General features: G+C 39.2%; 1 protein-coding gene across 4 annotated transcripts in view; it reads right to left on the reverse strand.

Annotated features, from left to right (window-relative positions):
- The window catches only part of LOC122558347 (BTG3 associated nuclear protein), a 251305-nt gene that overhangs the window by 63636 nt on the left and 164800 nt on the right, over positions 1 to 22869 (reverse strand). For all 4 annotated transcript variants that reach the window (XM_043706808.1, XM_043706809.1, XM_043706807.1 and 1 more), the window contains exon 11: positions 8715 to 8759. In XM_043706808.1, the coding sequence (XP_043562743.1) occupies positions 8715 to 8759 (45 nt within the window). The remainder of the gene's footprint in view (positions 1 to 8714; positions 8760 to 22869) is intronic.

Here is a 22869-nt window from a genome sequence, read left to right on the forward strand (position 1 = left end):
GAACGGTCTTTGCGGAAGGCAGAAAGGGGTGGGGAGGGAAATATATCCCTGGTGGTGGGGTCTGTTTGGAGGTGGCGGAAATGTCGGCGGATGATTTGGTTTATGCGAAGGTTGGTGCGGTGGAAGGTGAGCACCAGGGACGTTCTGTCCTTGTTACGGTTGGAGGGGTGGGGTCTGAGGGCGGAGGTGCGGGATGGAGACGAGATGCGTTGGAGGGCATTTTTAACCACGTGGGAAGGGAAATTGCAGTCTCAAAAGAAGGAGGCAATCTGGTTTGTTTTGTGGTGGAACTGGTCCTCCTGGGAGCAGATACGGCTGAGGAGGAAGAATTGGGAATACGGGATGGCATTTTTGCAAGAGGTTGGGTGGGAAGAGTTGCAATCCAAGTAGCTGTGGCAGTCGGTGGGTTTGTGAAAAATATCAGTGTCAAGTCGGTCGTCATTAATGGAGATGGAGAGGTCCAGGAAGGGGAGGGAGGTGGCAGAGATGGTCCGGGTAAATTTAAGGTCAGGGTGGAATGTGTTGGTGAAGTTGATGAATTTCTCAACCTCCTCACGGGAGCACGAGGCGGCGCCGATACAGTCATCGATGTAGCAGAGGAGGAAATGGGGGGTGGGGCCAGTGTAGTTGCGGAAGATGGATTGTTCCACATATCCTACGAAGAGGCAGGCATAGCAGCCATGGAGAGCAAGCCAATGTTGAGTCTGAAAGACTGTTCATTAGTTTATTTTGATTGGTTCAGATTTGGATGTTGGTAAGCAATTTAATTAGATTAGATTACTTACAGTGTGGAAACAGGCCCTTCGGCCCAACAAGTCCAGACCGACCAGCCGAAGCGCACCCACCCATACCCATTCTCCTCCATTTACCCCTTCACCTAACACTACGGGCAATTTAGCGTGGTCAATTCACCTAACCTGCACATTTTTGGACTGTGGGAGGAAACCGGAGCACCTGGAGGAAACCCACGCATACATTGGGAGAATGTGCAAACTCCACACAGTCAGTCGCCTGAGGCGGGAACTGAACCCGGGTCTCTGGCGCTGTGAGGCAGCAGTGCTAATCACTGTGCCACCGTGCCGCCCTAATTGTTCCAACCCAGACATAAGTGGATACCAACCTAGTAATTCTCTTACTCAGTTTAGGCCCAGAGGGTCTCTTTAGCTGTCTTGAGTCTGTATACCAGCAGCAACTACAATGGCTTGCCAGCCTGGATCCTGAAGAAAATTTTAACAGTTTGGCTGAGGCTTGTTTTGGGATTTTGCTGTGGACTGACCTAGAGTCCTCTCTGTTCAGGATATTGGGTCCTGAGTGAGGCTATGCAATTTCCTTCACTCAAGTGATGTTCCCCAAGTTCAGTCAGACAGCGAGGGTGTCCCCTCAATCTGAATATCTTGCACATGAAGTCCAGTTAGGCTTCAGCTAATAGGTGCTTTTGCATGGTTACATCATTCATCCCACATAGTAAATGGAATCTCAGCATCTCATTAAGGGTTAAACCAAAGTCACATGCTTCTGCCAGTCATTTTAACCTTGTCAAAAATCCTGATAAGGATTCTCCTGGTTCTCAAATTGCCAAGTAAAAGCAAAAGCAACTCAGAACTGGAAGAGGCTTGGGATTGTAATATTCCTTTACTCAACCCATCAACACTTGAAAAATTTTAATATCTGATGCCCATTGGAAAATTTGACTCCTAATAACCAAAAAGTTGTCAGGAGAATTGTGTGTTGCTCATGTGCAGTAGCAAGGAGGAGTGCTGAGGCCTCAGTAATTTACAATCTATATTAATGGCTTAGATGAAGTTGCTGATGATACAAACTCAGTGAAAAGGTAAGCTGGTGGGAGGCCACAGGGGAGTAGCAAAGAGATATGGGCAGGCTACATGATCAAATGTGTGACAAGACAGCAGATGGAATATAATATGAGGAAATGTGAAGTAAGAAGTACAAAATCAGAATTTTTTTTGCTTTTAAAGTGAAACTAGCAAATTTTGATGTTCAAAGGTATCTGGGTAGATTCATACAGGTACAAGCAAGTCATAGGATGAGGAGGTTGTTCTTCGATAAGAGCTGAGTAAATTGGGCCTACATTCTCCGTAGTTTATAAGAATGAGAGGTAATCACATTGAAACGTACAACTTTCTGAAGTGGCTTTTAAGAAACTGATTCTGCTAGTCAGGAAATTGGAAATATAGAGGCAGTCTTAGGTCAAGGAGTCAACTATTTGGGACTGAATTAAGAAGAGATACTTCACTCTGAGGGTTGTGACGGCTCCATTGCCACTTCTGGTTGCCATTTTCCTATGGAACTCTACCAACTCATTTAATCTATCTTTTTTGCCACCTTATCACTCTCACTAAAGCGATTGCATTTCTAACTTTTTCCATTTCTGATTAATTTTCACATCAGAATGATTAACTCTGTTCCTCTTTCCACATTCTGGCAGATGTGAGTATTTTCAACCGTTTCTGTTTTCTAGCAAGTGCAATATTTTGCATTAGTAAAACACTTTGACACTGTTTTATTTTTAAAAACCTGTTTGGACATGTAATGACATACTTCAAGGGCAGGTGTGATTGGGACATTTTACTGTGCCCCAAGACTTTTGTGTCTTCTATAATATATAGGGATGAGTGATTCCTGAGTTAATGCCCGTCAACTACATACAATTAAAAACAATTAATATATTACCAAAGCTGAACAACACCAACCTTCAACAGGTTCTCCACATAGCTGAAGCTATTCATTTATGGTAAATGTCTTCTGCATTCTCTCCAAGGTCTTAAGTGTATAGCTCAGAACCAGACAGAATCCCAGCAGAGGTCCAAAAAATGTTTTATAAAGATATAGCATAATTTCCTTGTTTTGTATTCTATTCCTCTATTAATAAACACAAAGTTTTCAAATTTTCCTCAACTTATCCAGCCATTTTCAAAGGTTAACATACACTAAGCATGTCCAAATCCTCCCAAAACTGCTATACACATTGCTCATGCACACAATTCTGCTAAGCTTTATATCTGTAAATTTGGCAATATTAAATTTGGCCGCCACATCATTATACCTCTTTGGGTAGTGCGCTGGAAATAAGGGCCTCATTCCTGATTAAGTGCTCCTGCCCGAAATGTCAATTTTCCTGCTCCTCGGATGCTGCCGGACCTGCTGTGCTTTTCCAGCACCACTCTAACCTTGTCACTGGAAAGAAAGACCCACTTTTCCTGAAATCATCACAAAAGTGGAAATCTTTATAAAAGTATGTAAAGTTCCCCAATTTACCTGTTGTTTGGATTAATGTTGACAAAAAGCATAGAGCAGATTTCTGTACCAGACAATGTTGACTATTTACTAAAATATTCGAGGAGAAAGTGCGGGCTGCAGATGCTGGAGATCAGAGCTGAAAATGTGTTGCTGGAAAAGCGCATTCCTGAAGAAGGGCTTATGCCCGAAACGTCGATTCTCCTGTTCCTTGGATGCTGCCTGACCTGCTGCGCTTTTCCAGCATCACATTTTCAGCTATTTACTAAAATACATTGATTTAAGCTACAGATAAATGATTATGAACAAACATCATAAAACTCTACTAATTAAAACTCTAATCCACATACAAACGCCTCTCCAGCACACACAGGTAGGAAGAAGAAGTATGTCATGGGCAGAGGTAAAATCTGGAAAGATATTTCAATGGACTCTACTCACAGGAATCACAGAGATTGTACTTTTAGCTTGTCAGGACAAGCTGGTTCACACTTTAAAAAGTTTTAACTTACTGATTAAGAGCTACAGCTTACAGCAACTGAGAAAAAAATAAAGTGGCTATAAATATAGTCACAACTGCTCTTTCCTTCCAGAGATTCAATGGTTGCTGCCAAAACATTCACAGCCCAAATCTTGAAGTCAATCACAGTTAATGGCAGGCAGAAGGCCTTTGTCATCAATAACTGGTCAGTAGTTCACAGACCAATCAGCTCCTTGTTATCAGTCAACTATCATACACAATCTCCACACTCCAGCTCATCTGTAACTAGGTTTCCACTACTGCTTAAACAACTAGTTACATAAACATCCTCGAATATTCAATGCACAATTAAAAACAGGCTAAACATAACTTTGTGACAATTCAGTGGCTTCTTTAATGTAAGCTACCCATAACAAAAGTGCTCAAAGGATTTTGTAGCCCACTCAGATACAAAGAAAACTTCAAGGGAACATTGGTCAATGACCTCTGGCTTTGGATCCGTTCTAGCTGCCTCAGGGCAAACCAAAGTTGTAATACAGATGCGAAAGGTGGTGTTAGGACCTTGTAAAGGAAGTGATTCATGCCTGATTCAGTATTGGTAAGGGATGCCTCTTGTCTTTACCAAAGATGGTGAGCAGCACATTTCAAGCGAGAGATTATGTTCGCATTCCCCCAACTAGGTTATGTGACACAATTGAACCCCCAAGATGTTTTTTGGGAAAAGAATATAAATTTCTTGCTGGGGTCGGTGAAGACATTGAAGAGAATAGTGTCCATGGCAAAAGACGCCTGATATCGTAGTCCTATGAATTGCTCTTGCAGCTGCTACAGATCCCTTGAGGTCTTTTCTTAACTTCTTTAGTATTTTAATCATTAACATCTGGTATCTCATACTCGTAATCATTTTGTGAGTTCTTAAGATGAATAGTTCTTTCATTGGTTGTAACATAATTGAATTTATGTAGCACCTTCAAGACAATAAAACATCCCAAGGTACCACACAAAAAATACTATCAAATGAAACTGACAATGACCCACACAAGGAGATAGTAAGACAGGTTTCCAAAAACCTGATTAAAGAGATATGTTTTAAGGAACAAAGAGGCAGAAACGTTTAAGAACAGAATCCCAGAGCTTTGGGCCAAGACAGCTGAACATACCCTTCGCTTGACATAGTAATTAAAATTGGGGAAGCATGAAAGTCCAAAATTGCAGGGCGCATGGACCTGAAAGGCTTACAGAGCTGGAGGAGGGTACAAAGATAGGGAGGAACTTTAAAACTAAGATGATATTTTTAAAATCAAGGCAATAAGGTTAGAAAGCATAGGGTGATGGGTGAACTTAGTATAAGAAAGGATGAAGGCAGCATTGTGGAGGAAATCAAGTTTACAGAGGGCAGAAGATAGGAAGCCAGCCAAGAATACACTTCAGTGATCTAAACCACAGATCAAGGGTTTCCACAGCAACTGAGTGAAGGCAAGGGCAGAGCTGGCTGATATTATGCAGACACCCTTGATGATGGAGCAGACATCTGATCAGAAGTTTTCAGGAACAACAAGACGCTAAGGCCTTTATGAAGAATGAACTACATAGAAAGCAGTATTAATACTGCAGACAGATTAACTTGATCATATTTGTTTAGTTACTGAAAATATTGCTTCAGATAGGCAAATATGGTTATACGTAGCCAAACTCACATACCACTTGGGAGGATCATAAAAAATGCAGGGTACCCAACAAGATTAATACCTCATGAAATGAAGTTAAGAAAAGCAAACAGTAAAAACTTTTTTTTTGATAAACACTACCTACTTGAGCATGCCAGGCCATAAATTTTCAAATGCAACCAAATAAAACAGTACGCAGTTTGTGGTTGGGAATGTGAGTGAGATCCGTAATTCAAAATAAAGTTTCTTACAAATAAGGTCTACAAAGCACAACTTAACTTCCAGAAATCAGGCACAGTTCTTTAAATCGTATGGGGGTATAAGTTTGAATTGTTAACTGTCTCTAAGTTTCCATATCTTGAGCTGATTGAAAAATTAAGGCTATATCTCTCATTGGAGGGTGTTTGAGTGGGCCAATGTTGCTCAAGATGGTTAGTCCAAAACTCCATAATGCACATCAAAATTTGTCAAGAAGGAATCAGAAGCATTGCATAACTGACATTCGTTATCACTGTGGTAAACACAACATCCGGTTATCCTATTCGCCACATGGAAAAATTGTAAATCTGAACCTTTAGTCTAAATGTACTCAGTTCAAAATACTGTAGAGAACATCTGCTGGTAGAACAAATAGTTAAGGGTGAAATAAGATCGAGACGATATATGAAATAATCATATTCTGTCTCAAACTCTTTGTGTGGTATCAGAGCAACAGCCAATGTATCCTTGTATTATAAAGTCAGGCAATTTGCCAAAAGATGAATCATTTTTACTTAAAATATAATCAGTGCTGTGATGCTGCCCTCTAATGAACTACAGAATGAAAATAAATCCTTAAGTATGCATGCTTGAAAAGCTATAACAGAGAAAATAACTTTAAATGTTTTCACAGTCAATTTCACTTAGTTAAAATCCAAACAAAAAAAAAACCCTTAACTACACTGGAGTATGCTGCATTTCAGAAAATCCCTATGACTGATTTTTCCCCGAGTGCTATTTATTGGTAAAATCATTATGCTCCGGAGAATTCTCCTCAGATACACATTTCAATTCATCTGCTATAATTGTGTAAAGCAAATGAAAATAACGGATTGTTGATCATTATAAAGTTATTTGTATAATGACACATTTGTATAATTAACAAATTAAAAATAGAAATTAATTTTAAAGATAATGCTTGTCAGTTGCTGTAATGAGGATGTGAAAAAGTGGCTGTTAACTCAAGAATTGGGTAATTAGTGATTTAATTTCGAAGTTAAAATCCAAACATTCAATTTTACCTTTTTAAAATTAACACTGTTATTCTTTTACCTCCATTTTACACCATGCTAATCATTTCAAATGCCAGCTGTATACCCAAAGGCAGAAATTCCACTGAGCGTTGCCATCATCAATATATAGTTAAAACATTATAATTAGAGGTATAAGAGTCATTGAATCATTAGTTGCACAGAAGGCCATTCAACTCATCAATGTATGCCAACTCCCTGTTCCTCAATTGGTTCCTGTAGACCTGTAAGTTTTTCATCAAATACCAAACTAATTTCCCTTTGAAATCATTGATAGTCTTGAAATCCACCAACCCAATGGACAGCAAATTCCAGATCATATTGTGTGGATGTTGTCTGGCATATTAATTTCTGATCTTGTGAGCAGCAGGTCAGTAAGTGGTAACAAAGAAATAAGGAAGAAGAGTACCTTAGGTCAGCCAGCACTTACATGCTGATCAGGCCTCCAAAATGTTGTAATACAATTTCTGCTGGTTAACAAAAAATTGTAACAAAGACGAAAATCCATTAGTTTTCTTCAATGCAATGTTTTTGCTTCGAAATGACATTTTATAGAAATAGGGTCATAAAATCATAGAGACATACAGTATTTGGTCCAACTTGGCCTTGCTGACCAGATATCCTAAATTAATCTAGTCCCATTTTCCAGCATTTGGCCCATATTCTTTTAAATTCTTCCTACTTATAAACCCATCCAGATACCTTTTAAATGTTGTTACTGTACCAGCTGATTCCATCACACACCACCCTGTGTGAAAATGTTGCCCCTTAGATCCTTTTTCAATCTTTCCCCTTTCACCTTAAATCTGTGCCCTCTAGTTTCATGACCTCCCAATTCCTATAATCAATGCACTGACCAATAAAGGTAAGCACACCAAACACCACCTTCACTATCCTACCTACATGAGACTCCACTTTCAAGGAACTATAAACCTGCACTCCAAGGTTCCTTTGTTCAGCAACATTCCCCAGGATCTTACCATTAAAAGTGTATAAGTTCTGCCCTGATATGCCTTTCCAAAATGCAGCACCTCACATTCATCCAAATTAAACTTCATCTGCCATTCCGTAGCCTATTAGCCAGCCTGATCAGGATCCTGTTGTACTTCTTCACTTACACCTCTCAATTTTCAACAAACACATCTAAACACATATGGAACTGATTGTGGTCAACCCAGACAACATATTCCACTGAAGGTGACAGATTTGAACTTTTGGATAAGAGATGGAGGAGGACATGAAAAATAACTTTTTTTTAAATGTGAAAACATGAAGTGCTGAAGGCCAGGATCACATAGCTTACAAGATGTTGTAAAGCATAACTAAATGTAGCTAAAACATCACTGCAGACAATTAAGCATTATTAATGCACAAAGTAGATTTCAAGTACTGGCACCCTACATTGCCAAACAGATATACATTTTTTCTTCTTCATTCATGCTATGGAATTATTGTCCATCCTCGAATGTTGCTAGGTGATATTATATGTGTTAAAATAAATTTAAAATTAGCAATATTCTCCTTGAAAATTCAGTTTCACATAAAAAAATTATCAATGCATAGTACATTTACGTTCTGCTTTTTTTAAGTGACTGATATAGTACATTATAAGGATGGAATGCACAAGAAACAATGTTTGTAAATAACTTCAATCAACTTTTCATGATGCTAATGAGAGCAACAAATATTACATTAATGTAGCATTAATTGAAATAAATGATTTCCTAACTAAAAACTGCCCTTTGTTAATTACAGCTTTTCAAATACTCAAGTATACCAAATTCACTACAATGACATTAAAGAATATCTAGTTTGCAAGGCATGCACTAAAATTGTCCGTAGTGTTAGGTGCATCAGTCAGAGGGAAATAGTCTGGTGGGTTACTCTTCGGAGGGTCAGTATGGATATGTTGGGCTGAAGGGCCTGTTTCCACACTGTAGAGAATCTAATCTAATCTAATCCAATATGCTCATCATTATTTGTCAAACATGTAAAACAATATCATTTGACAAAAGTACCTACCTGGCCATCTTGACTAACATGAACCTGGTGTATTTGGAGATTGCCCTTAAAAACAAAAGGAATAAAAAATACATCACTTAGATCAACAGCTTTTTCATCTAGCAGTTTACATCATTCACCAACTTGGTGGCTGTCTTCTCTTTGAGATATTCATACAAGGATTTATTAGTTCACTGGGTAAATGCAACAGATATAGGCACTAACCAATCCTCTTAGAATGAGAGACAATGCGTTCTTGTGCCCACTGTTAAATCATACTGGTAATGAATTTTCAGTTCTACATGCATTGAAATCATCAGTAGATTCAAACTTCCCAAGTTTTAAGGGACTTCATCATGAGTTGGAACAAATCTCTACAGTGGTGGATTAACTGCAATGTGGTGCATACAAGCGAGCAGATCAACAGCAACTTCTTCGATAAAATGAAACAGAAATGCTGAAAACAAAGCAGGTAAATCAGCATCTGTGAAGGGAAAACATTGATCAGTTTTAGATGCACATATCTTTCAGAGTTCCACTTAAAGTAACCATCTTATTATGAAGCATAGCTATGAACCCATTACAAGCAAACACTCGAGTTAAGTTGTGAATATATTACTGTTGACGATGACATTTTGCAAAGCTTTTTGCCTTGAATGAATATCAAATATAAAGGGGAACAACATTTTATATTGTCTAACAGAGTACTGACTGGATGGATTGGTAGAGATGTTGCAAAGCGGAATGCACTCATTAAATGATGGTTGTAAACTAATTACCAGGCAGGGTGACTTTGTTTGGTCAACTCATTATCCTGAGAAATGATCCAGGGGATGGATGATGTATTTTGTTAATTTGATATTGATGCAATATATATGTCTGCCTTTTATGTCTGTAAAGAAAGGGGCCCTGTCTATTAATTTGCACTGCTTCCAGTCTGCAAATGCACTACCTGAGAATCTAATTGACTATTTATAAATTGATTGCCAGCATAATTCTTATCATACTCAGGATTAATTAGCAAATGTTATAGAATCTTAAAATCTCATCTGATGTTAGACACTATTATTTAGCACAGTAGAGGCTTCATATATTGGAAAAAAGAGAAAACCAGTAAGAAAAATAGAAATTATAGTGCATAACTGGTCAAACAAGATGTTTCCTGAATGAATATATCAATAAAGAAAGGACTTAAATATAAATTTATAAATCTAGAAACTGAAGAAATTTCATCAATAAAATTGAAATAGCAACATGCCAGAAGCTTCAGAGTAAATTAAATTGGAAAAAGGAACTGACTGAAAATTGAAAGATGACAGAGGACATCTGAATGATAGAAGCAAAATACTACAATGATGAGAACCTGAAAACAAACACAGAATACTGGAGAAATTCAGCAGTTCTGGCAGCATCTATGCAGACAGAAACAGTTTAGTGCTTTGATTCTGGTATGACTTCTTTAGAACTGCTATTCTGAACTCTCGTTTAAAGTAATTACAGATTCAAAACTTAAAATCTGTTCTTTTCTCTGAGCTTCTCCAGCAGTTTCCACATTTGTTTAAAATGATAAGAGTTAGACAAATAATCAAAATAAAATTATACAGGAAAATTAAAACAAATTCAAAATTGATATTGTTCAACTTCACTGCCAAATTAGAATGAGGGTTATTCTTGCTACCGAACACTTGCGTTCATTGGGAGTTCAAACCAAGTTAAAAATATTCTGCTATCTCTTGCACGTATTAACAGAGAAGGACAACATGGCTATGACATATAGACTGGTAAAATATGCTGACTCATGTTATTGATGATTTATAATCCATAGCACTCTGGATGAGTGCTCTGGCTTTTCAATTCTGATTAAGTCGGTTAAAAACTACCACTATCTTTTCTGATTGTCACTCGGGTTTGTTTTACTCTTGCAACCTCAAGCAGTTGTTTGTTTTCTGATCTGTTTATGCAACTTAAAAAATGTTTTCTTGAGACAGCAAGCGAATATACTGAGGCCCAGCAATTCTAGCTTCAACAGAACAACGAGGCATCGTTTGAAATGCTGTAGTTCTAAGGAACTGCCGACTGGAGAAAAGAATGACATGTGACCTATAAATTTTTACGGGCCCTACTGGCATCCTAGACTACCATATGTGAGGAATGTGCTTCCAGCTGCAAAAATGAGCTCTGAAATTCAGAGCTTTAATGACAACTGGAGTCACTGCAGCATATCCTTAAGGCTGGGAGTTATGTGGATAGTACATTCAGAGAGCAGTTCACATTGCAGCCTAAAAGTACAGAGGAAGGAAGGTGACCTTCAGGCAGTCCAAGAGAGACAGGCAGGGAGTGCAGGACTCTCTTGATGAGCCACTCACAAATTCGTTCTCCATGTTGGAATCTGATGAGGGTGCTGATTTCTCAGGGGAGTGCAGATAGAGCCAGGTTTGTGGCGCTGCCAGTGGCTCAGCTGTATGTGAGGAGAGAAAGAGAAGTAGGAATGATAGTGACAGGCAATTCTCTAATTAGGGGAACAGTCATTTCTGTGGACATCAATCTGACTCCAGGATGGTATGTTGCCTTCCCAATGCCAGGGTCCACGATATCAGAGTGGCTGGAGGACATTCTTCTGAAAGATGATGACCAGCCAAAGCTTGTGGTCCATGTTCCGAGAATCACAGAATTCCTTCAGCGCAGATAGAGGCCATTTGGCCCACTGAGTCTGCATGATCCTCTGAACAGTGTCACATCTAGATCCCAGAGAATGGCATGCAACAATCCACACTAAAAAAAATTAGTTGGCAGAGAGCAGATGTCAATGAGGTAAGATTAGAGTTGGGCAGGGTTGACTGGAAAGAGAGGTTGGCACGTCAAACAATAAGTGAATAATGGATCATTTTCAAATAGGAGATTGTTTGGGTACAGTCAAAATGAAACCCCTCAAATGGGAATAGCAAAGCCCTGGATATCAAAGGAAATAAAGATTTTTCTTAAAAGTGTGCTTATAACAAGTGTCAGGTTGAAAATGAAATTGACAACCACAAGAAATACCACAGGGTCAGCGAAGAGGGGAGAAAGTAAATAAGAGAAACAAAGAAGAATTATGAACAAAGATTGGCATTCAACATAAAGAGGAGTCCTAAAGTCTGCTATAGCCAAAGTAAAAAAGTGATAAAAGGAGGGCCAATTTGGACCAAAAAGTAGATTTACACCTGGAGGCAGGGGGCATGGCTAAAATGTTAAATAGATACTTTGCATCTGTCTTTTCAAAAAAAGAGATACTACCCAGGTTATAATGATAGAGGAGAAAACTCAGTCACTAGAAGGCTGAAAATAAATAGGGCAGAAGTGTTGACCAGACTGTTGGTGCTTAAAGTTGACAGGCACCAGGACCAGATGAGGTGCATCCAACGATTATGAAGGAAGAAAGAGTGCAAATTGCACAGGACTAGCTGAAATGTTTCAGCCTTCCCTAGACTTGGGGGCAGATGCCAGAAGACTGCAAAATTGTGAATATTACTGCCTTCTTCAAGAAAGGTTGTAAGGATAAGCCAAACAAATAGAGACCATTCAGTTTAACTTCAGTGGTGGGGAAGTTTCAACAGACAACTTTTCAGAATTGAATTAGTACATATATAGAAAAAAATGAGTTGATTAGGAACGGTTAGCATGCATCTCTAACTGGGAAATCATGTTTAAGTAACTTGCTGGAGTATTTTTTAAGATGTAACAGAAAGGCTCAATGAGGGGAATGCTGTTATATAGACTTTCAAAAGGCATTTAATATAGTATCACAGCAGATCTGAGGAAGATTATAGGTTATGGAATAAAAGGGTTAGTAGCAACACTTATTCTGTCTTTGAGCATGCTTTCAATCCCTTTTTGAATTTGTGCCAACTTTAGAAGGTTCAGTCTGTAAGGATGTTGCTTAACTGGAACAACATTTCCTACATCTAGATTATGCATAATCATAATAGTACTTCCCATGCTTAATCCCATGCATCTCTCCATATGATTGTAATAACTCTTTCAGGTCATTTCAATTTTCCTCTGGAAGGGAGCTCGGTAATTGATCCCAATTTTTGAGAATTGCCTCATTGTCCAATTTCATTTGAGAAATGTCCAATTCAGTATCATTTACACTTAGTTTTTCATTCTGCATTGTAACCAGTAACATATTGTCTTTTTGCTTTCCTTCTCTAAAAAAACCCTTTTGAATATATTCACATGACACAGATTTCTTCCTATCTGGCATTCTTATCAAATAGTTCACCTCACTCATATCCCTTTCGATTTGATAAAGCCCACTAAACCTTGCTTTTGAAGGTTCACCTACCAGTGGTAGTAATACTAACACTTCAGCTCTTCCAGCATAACTACAAAATTTTGACTTCTTGTCTGCTTCCTATTTCATCACATGCTATGCTACTTTCAAATGCTGTCTACCCAATTCACCTGCTCTATTTAATCTTTCCCTAAAATTTGACACAGTCTAAATGTGTGGTCCATGAACTCTGAATCACCAGTTTCTCCTTAATTCATTTCAGTGGTCCTCTCATCTCATATCCAAAAGTAATTCAAATGAACTGAATTTGGTAGGTGCATTTGGTGCATTCCTAATTGCGACAAGTACAAATGGAATTCCTTTATTCCATCCTCTGGACACCCTTCAGTCCACAACACGGTCTTTAAAGTTTGATGCCACTGTTCTAATGCTTCCTGGAATTCTGGAAGGTATGCAGTGGATTTGAATTGTTTTATTCTCAAGCTATCCATAACTTCCTTGAATAATTTTGATATAAAATTTGAGCATTAATATGATTGTATCTCTATGGGTAGTCCAGATCTAATAAAAAATTTTAGTCACTTTTGCACAATTCTTTTAGCTATAGTCTTGCATAATGGAATGGCCTCTGGAAATCTAGTAGGCACATTCATTATGGTCAACAAATAATTGATTCTCACTTTGTTTTAGATGGGGTCCTACACAATCAATTAAGACTCTTTGAAAAAAGGTTCCTCAAATGCAGGTCTGGGTATTAGGGGTGCTCGCTCTATCACTACCTGAGGTTTTCCTGACACATATGATGTGCCTGGCAAAATTCAACCACATCTCTAAGCAGTCCAGGCCAATAAAAATGTTTGTATAGTTTGGCTAGAGTTTTCCTTACTCCCAAATGACTTCCGACTGGGAATTCATGTACTACCCACAACACCATCTTTCTATAACACACCGGTAGTACAACTTGATGAACCTCTGCCCATTTCTCATTAACCTGAATATGTCATGGTCTCCATTTCCTCATCAAGATTTCATTTCTAATTAAGTAGCATTCTTGGGTACACAATCTTCTGTGTATGCTTTTTGATACAACTACTTTAGTGTTTTATCTTCATGTTATAGTTCAGCTAAAGCTTCTCTGAACTAAAAGTATCCATTTTGTCCCCTACCTGTTCTTGTTTTTTTTTCTCAACAATTTGATCAAACATACTTTCTGAAAACTGAACTTCAACTTCCTTACCTTGACTCATTGATCTCTCCTGTTTCAATCTGTGGCATTGTCACCTTATTACCACACAGTCAGGAAACATTTCATGATATACTTCCTGTGACATCTCAGTTGCCCGATTTTCCAATGGCTTTTCAATCACTGTGGACATCACTCCTACCTGTGATCCAGTATATCATGACCAAGGATAAACTGTATTTCCAGAATCAAGAATTTCTTTTACTCCTACTACCAATTCACCACTTTCACCGGACTCTCCAATCTCACTTTATATAATGGAAAAATACTCTTCTCACAAATGAATTACACATATTTACCACTTTTTCTGGCTTCTGAATTGTACTCCTTCTGAATGACATATCTCATCTCTCCCCAAAGACTGACTTGCTCTTGTATTTCTTAAAATTTTCATTTCTTTACCTAATTCATCTTGCATGCATGAGTTAGCCTTACCCACATAAGTAAATTCTTTAAAGAGATCTGGCACTTTCTTCTGAATCAACCCCGATCAGGTTGTACATTCTGTTGCAGCTTTTTAGCTTCCATTATGCTTTCCTTCGCGACTTCAACAAAACTCACTGGCTTATCCTGTTTTCCCGCATCTATCTTCCCAATACTTTTTCTAAATCACCAACACTGACTTCATGTGGCCTACTTTATTACAGTGAAAACAGCTTTAGTTTTTTTTTAAACTTGTTTCCCCTTCATGGGTTTCCCTTTTACCCTGTGGTAAACTATCATCAATGACATCTCCTTTTCCCTTGTCACCTGAGGATTTCTCTTTTCCCCAATTTTTATACCTCACAAATTGATTGAAATTGATGTCAAGAGCCAAACTTTGATTTTTAAACCAACCCATTATCATCTGCCATTTCCGTTGCTAATCTTGCAGTTTCAACTCTTGCTCTTCCACATGAGTTCTACTTCAGGAAGTGATTGTTTTGAACTCCTCCAAAATAATTGTCTAACAGCGTCATAGGTTTGCTCTATTTTCAATGTCTTCATCAACCTATCAACATGACTTTGTTTGATTCTTTCAATCTCTATGTACATTCGACCAGGTTCCCTCCTTAGATTCCTGAAATGTTGTCTATAGGCTTCTGGTACTATTTCATATGCACTTAAAACAGGATTTTCACCTCCTAACACACCCCAGATACCTTTTTTGAGAATAATGCAAATACCTCATTAGCTCTACCTAACAACTTTGTTTGGATCAACAATAGCCACATGTTCATCGGTCATTTCATTTGTTTTGCCACTTTCTCAAATGAAAGGAAAAGGTTTCTACATCCTTCTCATCAAACCATAGCATCACTTGGACATATTTTAAAAGATCCCCACCAGACCTGTGGCTACAATGGGACTGATCTCCATCACTGTCCTCATCACTCCTCCTAACTTTCACCTCTATCTCCACCATTTTAAGTTGACTTTCAGTTTTCAGTTCCAAACTCTCAGATTCATGTTCATGCTGCAGGCAGTAAAGAAGGAAAATAGTCTGTTGGCTTTCATTGCAAGAAGTTTCAAGTGCAGGAGCAGAGATGTGCTGTTGCAGTTACACAGGACCTCAGTAAGGCCACACCTAGAATACTGTACGCAGTTTAGGTCTCCTTTTCTGAGGAAGGATGCTCTTGCTCTCAAGGGAGTGCAGCCAATGTGGACTGACATACGAGGAGAGATCGACTAGGTTAGGATTGTTTTCGCTGGAGTTCAGATGAATTAGCGAGTCTGCCAAATCCAAAAGCTTTTCCTTGTTTACTTTCTGTACAACTCCCAAAGTGACTTCTTCCACCCCTACAAAAGTCTTAGTGATTGAAAGAGCCATTACTACACAAGGCACCCCCTATTTAAAGAAACTGAATGTAACACCCGAAAAGAAAACAACACTCACCACTTAATGTCTGTGAGTCTAATAATCTGAAATCCAACCAGGAACTAGAGATTTTAATCCCAACAAGAGCTCCCAATTTGTTATGGACCAGACCAAAGCTCCTCAAAATATTTTAAGAAGATAGTTTAGACCCCAATTTTTCTTAATTTTAAAGTCAATGTAAGACGTTGTGTTCCAGATGCAATTCAATTGGTCTGACTACCAGGTTTGAGGCAAAACACATTTTATTCTTTCATTATAGTTAAAATGCAAAATAAAGTAGTAGTGGAATAACAACTCGACTGGAAAACTTAACAGAATAATAGATTATTTAACTGCTAAACAGCAACTGTTCCATTACAGTAATATCCCAAAAACGCAGCCTTCACAAGGGAAAATTCAGTAAAATAGATTATTTACATGCAATTCTGGCAGCAGGAAGAGAACCTAAACTTTTAGCTGTAGCAAAGAGAGGAATAACAACTTCCACATCCAGTTTCAAGAACTACTGAAAGTTGAAGTAAAATACTGGTTCTGTGGGAGCTTGACCGCATCCCTTCTTACTGCTTCTCCTGTTCCATCTTTAAAAAGAACCCAAGGTTTCACAAGTTCTTTAATGAATTGGCTTGGAACAGACCACTCAACACTTCTGTCTCAACCTCTCTTTCGAAAAAAAGAACAAAATACACTTCTTAAAGCCATAATATTGTCATAACACAATGTAGAGTGTGGAGAAGCCGTTTGAGGAATGAGGAACTTCAGTTATGAGAACAGAAAGAAGTTTGGATTATTCTCCTTGGAGACAAGGCTAAGAGCAGATCTGATATAGATTTTCAAAACCATGAGAGGGCTGAATATGGCAGATACTGAATATGGAGAAACTGTTCATGCTAGTAAAAACAAGACCGCATGCCTTTGAAGTGAATGCCACAGATCAAGGATTAAGTGAGGAAAAAACTTTTCGCTTGGTTATTAGTTAGGCGATGGAATGCACTATCTGGAAATGTGGTGGAGGTAAGTTCAGTTGAGGCATTCAACAGGGCATTGAGAGGATTATCTGGACAAAACATGTGAAACACTATGGGGAAAAGGTAAAAAGATTGGCATGAGGTAATGACACTCAATTAACAAGGTGCAGGCATAACAGGCCAAATCGCCTCCTTCTGCAACATAACACTTGTTTGATTCTGTTGGTGATTTTATCATCCACATTTCAAACAGTATATATTCTTTCAGAAATCGTTACTTCCTGTCTGGTTTCCTAGGCATACACGACAGCAGACAGGATGCAGCACTGAGTATTTCTCCTTGTAGCAAACTTGAATTTTCTTATTGTTAACACATTCTTCATCTTCACAAAATTATTTATGATTACCTTTACCTTTCTTCTGATTTCAACACTGCATCTATCTTATGTTTTCATGTGTCCTAAACAAACATTCTTATTTGCTTGTTTCCTCGTGACATGACTCACTTAAATCTTCATTCTAGGTCCCTCCAAAGCCTTTCTTCTGACTATCATTGTTTTTATCTTTACAATCTTCATATTCAACCTATGTAATAAATTTCTGGACTTCAAATGACCTTTAACAACTGTAGGGCCTCTTCGAATTCTGCCAATTGCACCACGTTTTCAATGTACCACAGGTTCATTATGTTTGTATCACCACATTTCACCCTAGGATGTACATCTAATTCTCTGAATACTAGTTCTGCATAGAGAAAATAATCCTGGCAGCCTTGTCATATTCACTTGAAACATAACTGATTGTCCATCTTCTAACCTAATGCTCACTGATTGCTTGCAATATAGGATCTGAATGCAACAGTTCAGTGATGTGTGTAACGGCTTTTAGGAATTAACAAGGGCAGCGCAGTGGGCATGACCTATATGAACTTAAGTAAAGCGTTCGACAAGGTCCCCATTGCTAACCAGTCTCCAAAGTTAGATCTCATGTAATACAGGGAGAACTAGCCATTTGGATACAGAACTGGCTTAAAGGTAGAAGACAGTGGTGGTGACGGGTTGTTTTTCAGATTCGAGGCTTGTGACCAGTAGAGTGCCACAAGTATCGGTGCTGGGTTCATTACTTTTTGTCATTTACATAAATGATTTGGATGTGAACAAAGGAGGTACAGTTAGTAAGTTTGCAGATGACACCAAAATTAGAGTGGAACGGGATCTTGGTCAGATGGGCCAATGGGCTGGGGAGTGGCAGATGGAGTTTAATTTAGATAAATGCAAGGTGCTGCATTTTGGGAAAGCAAATCTTAGGAGGAATTACACACTTAATGGTAAGGTCCTAGGGAGTGTTGCTGAACAGAGACCTTGAAGTGCAGGTTCATAGTTCTTTGAAAGTAGAGTCACAGGTAGATAGTTTAGTGAAGAAGGCTTTTGGTATGCTTTCCTTTATTGGTCAGAGTATTGAGTATAGGATTTGGGAGCTCATGTACGGGATGTTGGTTAGGCCACTGTTGGAATATTGCATGTAATTCTGGTCCCATTCCTATTGGAAGGATGTTATGAAACTTGAAGGGGTTCAGAAAAGACTTACAAGGATGTTGTCAGGGTTGGAGAATTTGAGCTATAAGGAGAGGCTGAAGAGGCTGGGTCTGTTTTCCCTGGAGCATCAGAGGCTGAGAGGTGATCTTATAAAAGTTTAAAAAATCATGAAGGGCATGGAAAGGATAAATAGACAATGTCTTTTCCCTGGGGTCGGGGAGTCCAGAACTAGAGGGTATAGGTTTAGGGTGCAAGGGGAAAGATATAAAAGAGATCTAAGGGGCAACCTTTTCACGCAGAGGGTGATGCATGTATGGAATGAGCTGCCACAGGAAGTGATGGAGGCTGGTGCAATTGCAACATTCAAAAGGCATCCGGGTGGGTGTATGAATTGGAAGGGTTTGGGGGATATGGGCCGGGTACTGGCCAGTGGGACTACATTAGGTTTGGATATCTGGTTGGCATGGACAAGTTGGACCGAAGGGTCTGTTTCCATGCTGTACATCTCTATGACTCTATGATTGAAAGCTTTTTCATTATCTAAGCATATGTAAATGTTTTTGCTCATTTCTAGATATTAAAAAACAGAAATGTCATTAATAATTTTGTGAGTTTTGTATTTAGTAAAGAAAACAAATCCCAGAAATGTTCAGGGTGTAGTCAGCAGTACAGTCATTCCTCCATATCCAGGATAGCTCCATTTCTGAGAACACTCACAAATGATGAAATTTGCAAGTGCACTGCTCATTTAATAGGTTAAAATAGATTTTTAAAAAATCATAAACATGATTTTTGCACATGGATGTTGAATTTTGTTGTTATTTAATTGTTGGCACAAATAGGCAATTTTGCAATTCGTGATTTTGTGGATACAGAGAATTTACTGTACATTAGGTACAATTCAAAGTACCATTATGCCATGAAGTTACCCAAAATATGTAATGAAGTTTTCAAAACTGAACCTAAAACAGAAGATGTGGAAGATGATGACTGAGATACAGATCAAAGAGAATGCATTGTATTGGACACAAGAGGTTTCAGCCCAGTGATCAATGTGCTGAAAGCAGAATCTTTTAATTGTGCAGTTTTGGACTAAGGATGCATGCCTGGAGTGTAAAAAAGACTAGCTAAAATGCTACCTAAACTAGGGGTAGTAGGATAGAACCATAGTAAGGATACAGCACAGAAGGGGGGCCATTCAGCCTATCTTTCCCATGCTAACCCAAAGATATCCAGACGCCTTTCTAATTCCAACTTACTGCACACGGCCCATTACCCTGCAGTTTACAGCACTTAAGGTGCAGATCCAGGTTTTTTTTTTAAAGAAAGAGTTTAAGGTGTCTACTTCCGTCACCACAACTCAGGCAAGTTCCAGACATCTACCACCATCTACTTAAAAATATTTATCCTCACGTCCCCTCTAATCCTTCTGCCACTTAGTTTGAACCTATGAATCCTGGTTTTTGAACTCTCTGCCAAGGGAAAGAAGTTCTTCCTATCTCTACCCTACAATTTTGTATACAGAGGAATCTTGATTATTCAAATATCGGATTATCCGAGGGGGATCTCAAGGTCCCAAAAGAAACATTATGTCAAACAGCTGTTGGGGGCAGGGTGGGGACGGATGGGGTTGGGGTACGGGTGGGGACAGACTGGGTTGACATTAGTTTTGCTTATTGTATTACAAAATACCGTGCAAGGACTGGAATAAACACAACATTGGACAAACAGGCAGAAAACTAGCCACCAGGATACATGAACACCAACTAGCCACAAAAAGACATGACCCCCTCTCACTATTATCCTTACATATGGATGAGGAACTCTATCAACAAACACACCGAGTTAGACCCCATCTACCACCCCCTGAGAATAAGAACAGGAAGTGACTTCACCACAGGAAATGACATCATCAACCCAAAGAAACCCAAACATATAAACAGAAAGCAGGAACTATCAGTAGTGCTTCGCCTGAGGCCCACTGAAGATATTGCTGGAAAAGCGCAGGTCAGGCAGCATCCAAGGAGCAGGAGAATCGGCATTTCGAGCATGAGCCCTTCTTCAGGAATCTTCGGGCTCATGCCCGAAACATCAATTCTCCTGCTCCTTGGATGCTGCCTGACCTGCTGCGCTTTTCCAGCAACACATTTTCAGCTCTGATCTCCAGCATCTGCAGCCCTCACTTTCTCCACTGAAGATATTACCTAGTAGGGTGATGAAACGTCTGGAAATTAGCCTTCCAGCTCAGCGAGCAAACCTACATCTATAGGAGATGCTGTTTCGATTAAGCAACATCCTTATAGGAATAACTCTCTGAAGTTGGTACAAGTTCAAAAGGAGATTGGACGCATGCTCCAAGATGACATAATCAAAGTGAATTACAGTGACTGGAGCTCACCCATAGTAATGGTATAAAAACCAGATGGTACACAACAGTTGTGCGGACTATCACAAAATCAATGCAGGTACAAAGACTGATGCATACCAATTCCTCGTTTGGAAGACTGTGTTGAGAAAAGTGGGACAAGCAACTTACATCTGCAGGTTTTGCAGTTTGTGCGGTGGCAGGGGAAGGTGCCAGGATGGGAGGGTGGGTTGTAGGGGGGCATGGATCTACTTGCTCAGAGGATACTGGTAGGTATCTTTGTCAGAAAGAGCAAAGGCAGTTTCAACTTTCGTAATGCCGAATGGACTGCATCAATTTAAAATGGAAGAGTGTGGTGCTGGGAAAGCACAGCCAGTCAGGCAGCATCTGAGAAGCAGGAGAGTTGACATTTCGGGCATAAGCCTTTCATCAGGAATGAGGAAAGGACATGACTTGGGGAGTGCAGAGAGCAAGAGAGAGACTCACTGAGATTTTTGTAGAGGGAGGAGGAGAACTTCTTCAAAGTAGGCATCCTTGGAAGAGGCTTTGCAGTAGGGTTATAATCAACTAGGGGACAGTGATGACTGCAGATGCTGCAGATCAGAATCGAAGAGCGTAATGCTGGAAAAGCACAGCCAGTCAGGCAGCATCCAAGGTGCAGGAAAGTCGACATTTCAGGCATAAACTCTTCATCTAGGAAGCTGAACATTCATTAGCAGAAATATTCGAGAGTTGAGGAGACTTTGAGCTTGGTGTTGACATTACAACATTTCAATGTTTATGTTACCAGTAATGCATCTGAGACAATCATATATATTGAATATAACCCATTGAAGTTTGTGGAAAAATTTAAGGATAAAAATGCCAGACTGTTTAGATGGAGCTTGTTGTTACGGCCATTCAATTTGAAAATTGTGCATGCAGCAGGACGTGAAAATGTGATTGCCAATGCATTATTGAGACTTGAATGAGAAACGGAGACGTTCAGTGGTAGGAGTAAAACAGATAAACAAAATGTAGTGGTGCATGTTTGTATATTTATTGTCAATATAATGTATGTGTGTGGTGCAGACTACTAGCGATTTAGACTTAAGGAGTTTTAAAATGTAGCTATCTTCGGATATTAATGGTTCTTTTTTTTAAAGGGGTAGTACGATGAAGCTACCCCTTTAACAAGTTCATGGTGTCCTTGGCTTCCTTTTCCAGAGAGGTCTTAAATGATACAGACTCCGACAAGTCTGGGTTGAAGGGTTAGGGCCAATTTGATAATAGCTAACAGATGCTACCTCAGGCAGAAGGCTTTCAAATAAAAACAAACACTTGTACAATGAAAGGTAAGTGGCCAGTTCTCCCAGCTCAGCTTTTCTCTGGTTTGGTTTGGTTCTTAGCAGTAGTGTGGAAAAAAGCTGCTGGACCCAAAGAAGCAGGTCCAGGCTGGTACTCTCTCTCTGACTTCTATCCTCAAAGAACCTCTGTTGATTTTACCATTTTTGCTGAGGGATGTTTACGGGGATTGTTGCAAGCATTTGGAACAGCAGGATGATCTGTTGGGTTTACGGAGAGGTTAAGTTATTCGGTATTCTGTTGTTTGTGTTTCATTCACTAATCTTGTAAATAAATTCTGTTTTGTTTAAAATTAAGTGATTTGACCAGCAGCATTTCTCCTGAAATATCTACTTAACACCTGCTAAAAACAACTAGCAAAGTTAGGGTCTGGCTTCCTTCTTGAAATGTTTTGAGGGGTCTGGCCTGGTCCATAACAACAGAGACCTTACAACTTACAATCACTTACAACTTATAATCGGTGGGTTTTTACAAATCCACCGACTCCCACAGCTACCTGGATTACATCTCTTCCCACCCTACCTCTTGCAAAAATGCCATCCCGTATTCCCAATTCCTCCGCCTCCGCCGTATCTGCTCCCAGGAGGACCAGT

The sequence above is a fragment of the Chiloscyllium plagiosum genome, chromosome 17 (genome assembly GCF_004010195.1).
Source record: "Chiloscyllium plagiosum isolate BGI_BamShark_2017 chromosome 17, ASM401019v2, whole genome shotgun sequence".
NCBI classification, from domain to species: domain Eukaryota; kingdom Metazoa; phylum Chordata; class Chondrichthyes; order Orectolobiformes; family Hemiscylliidae; genus Chiloscyllium; species Chiloscyllium plagiosum.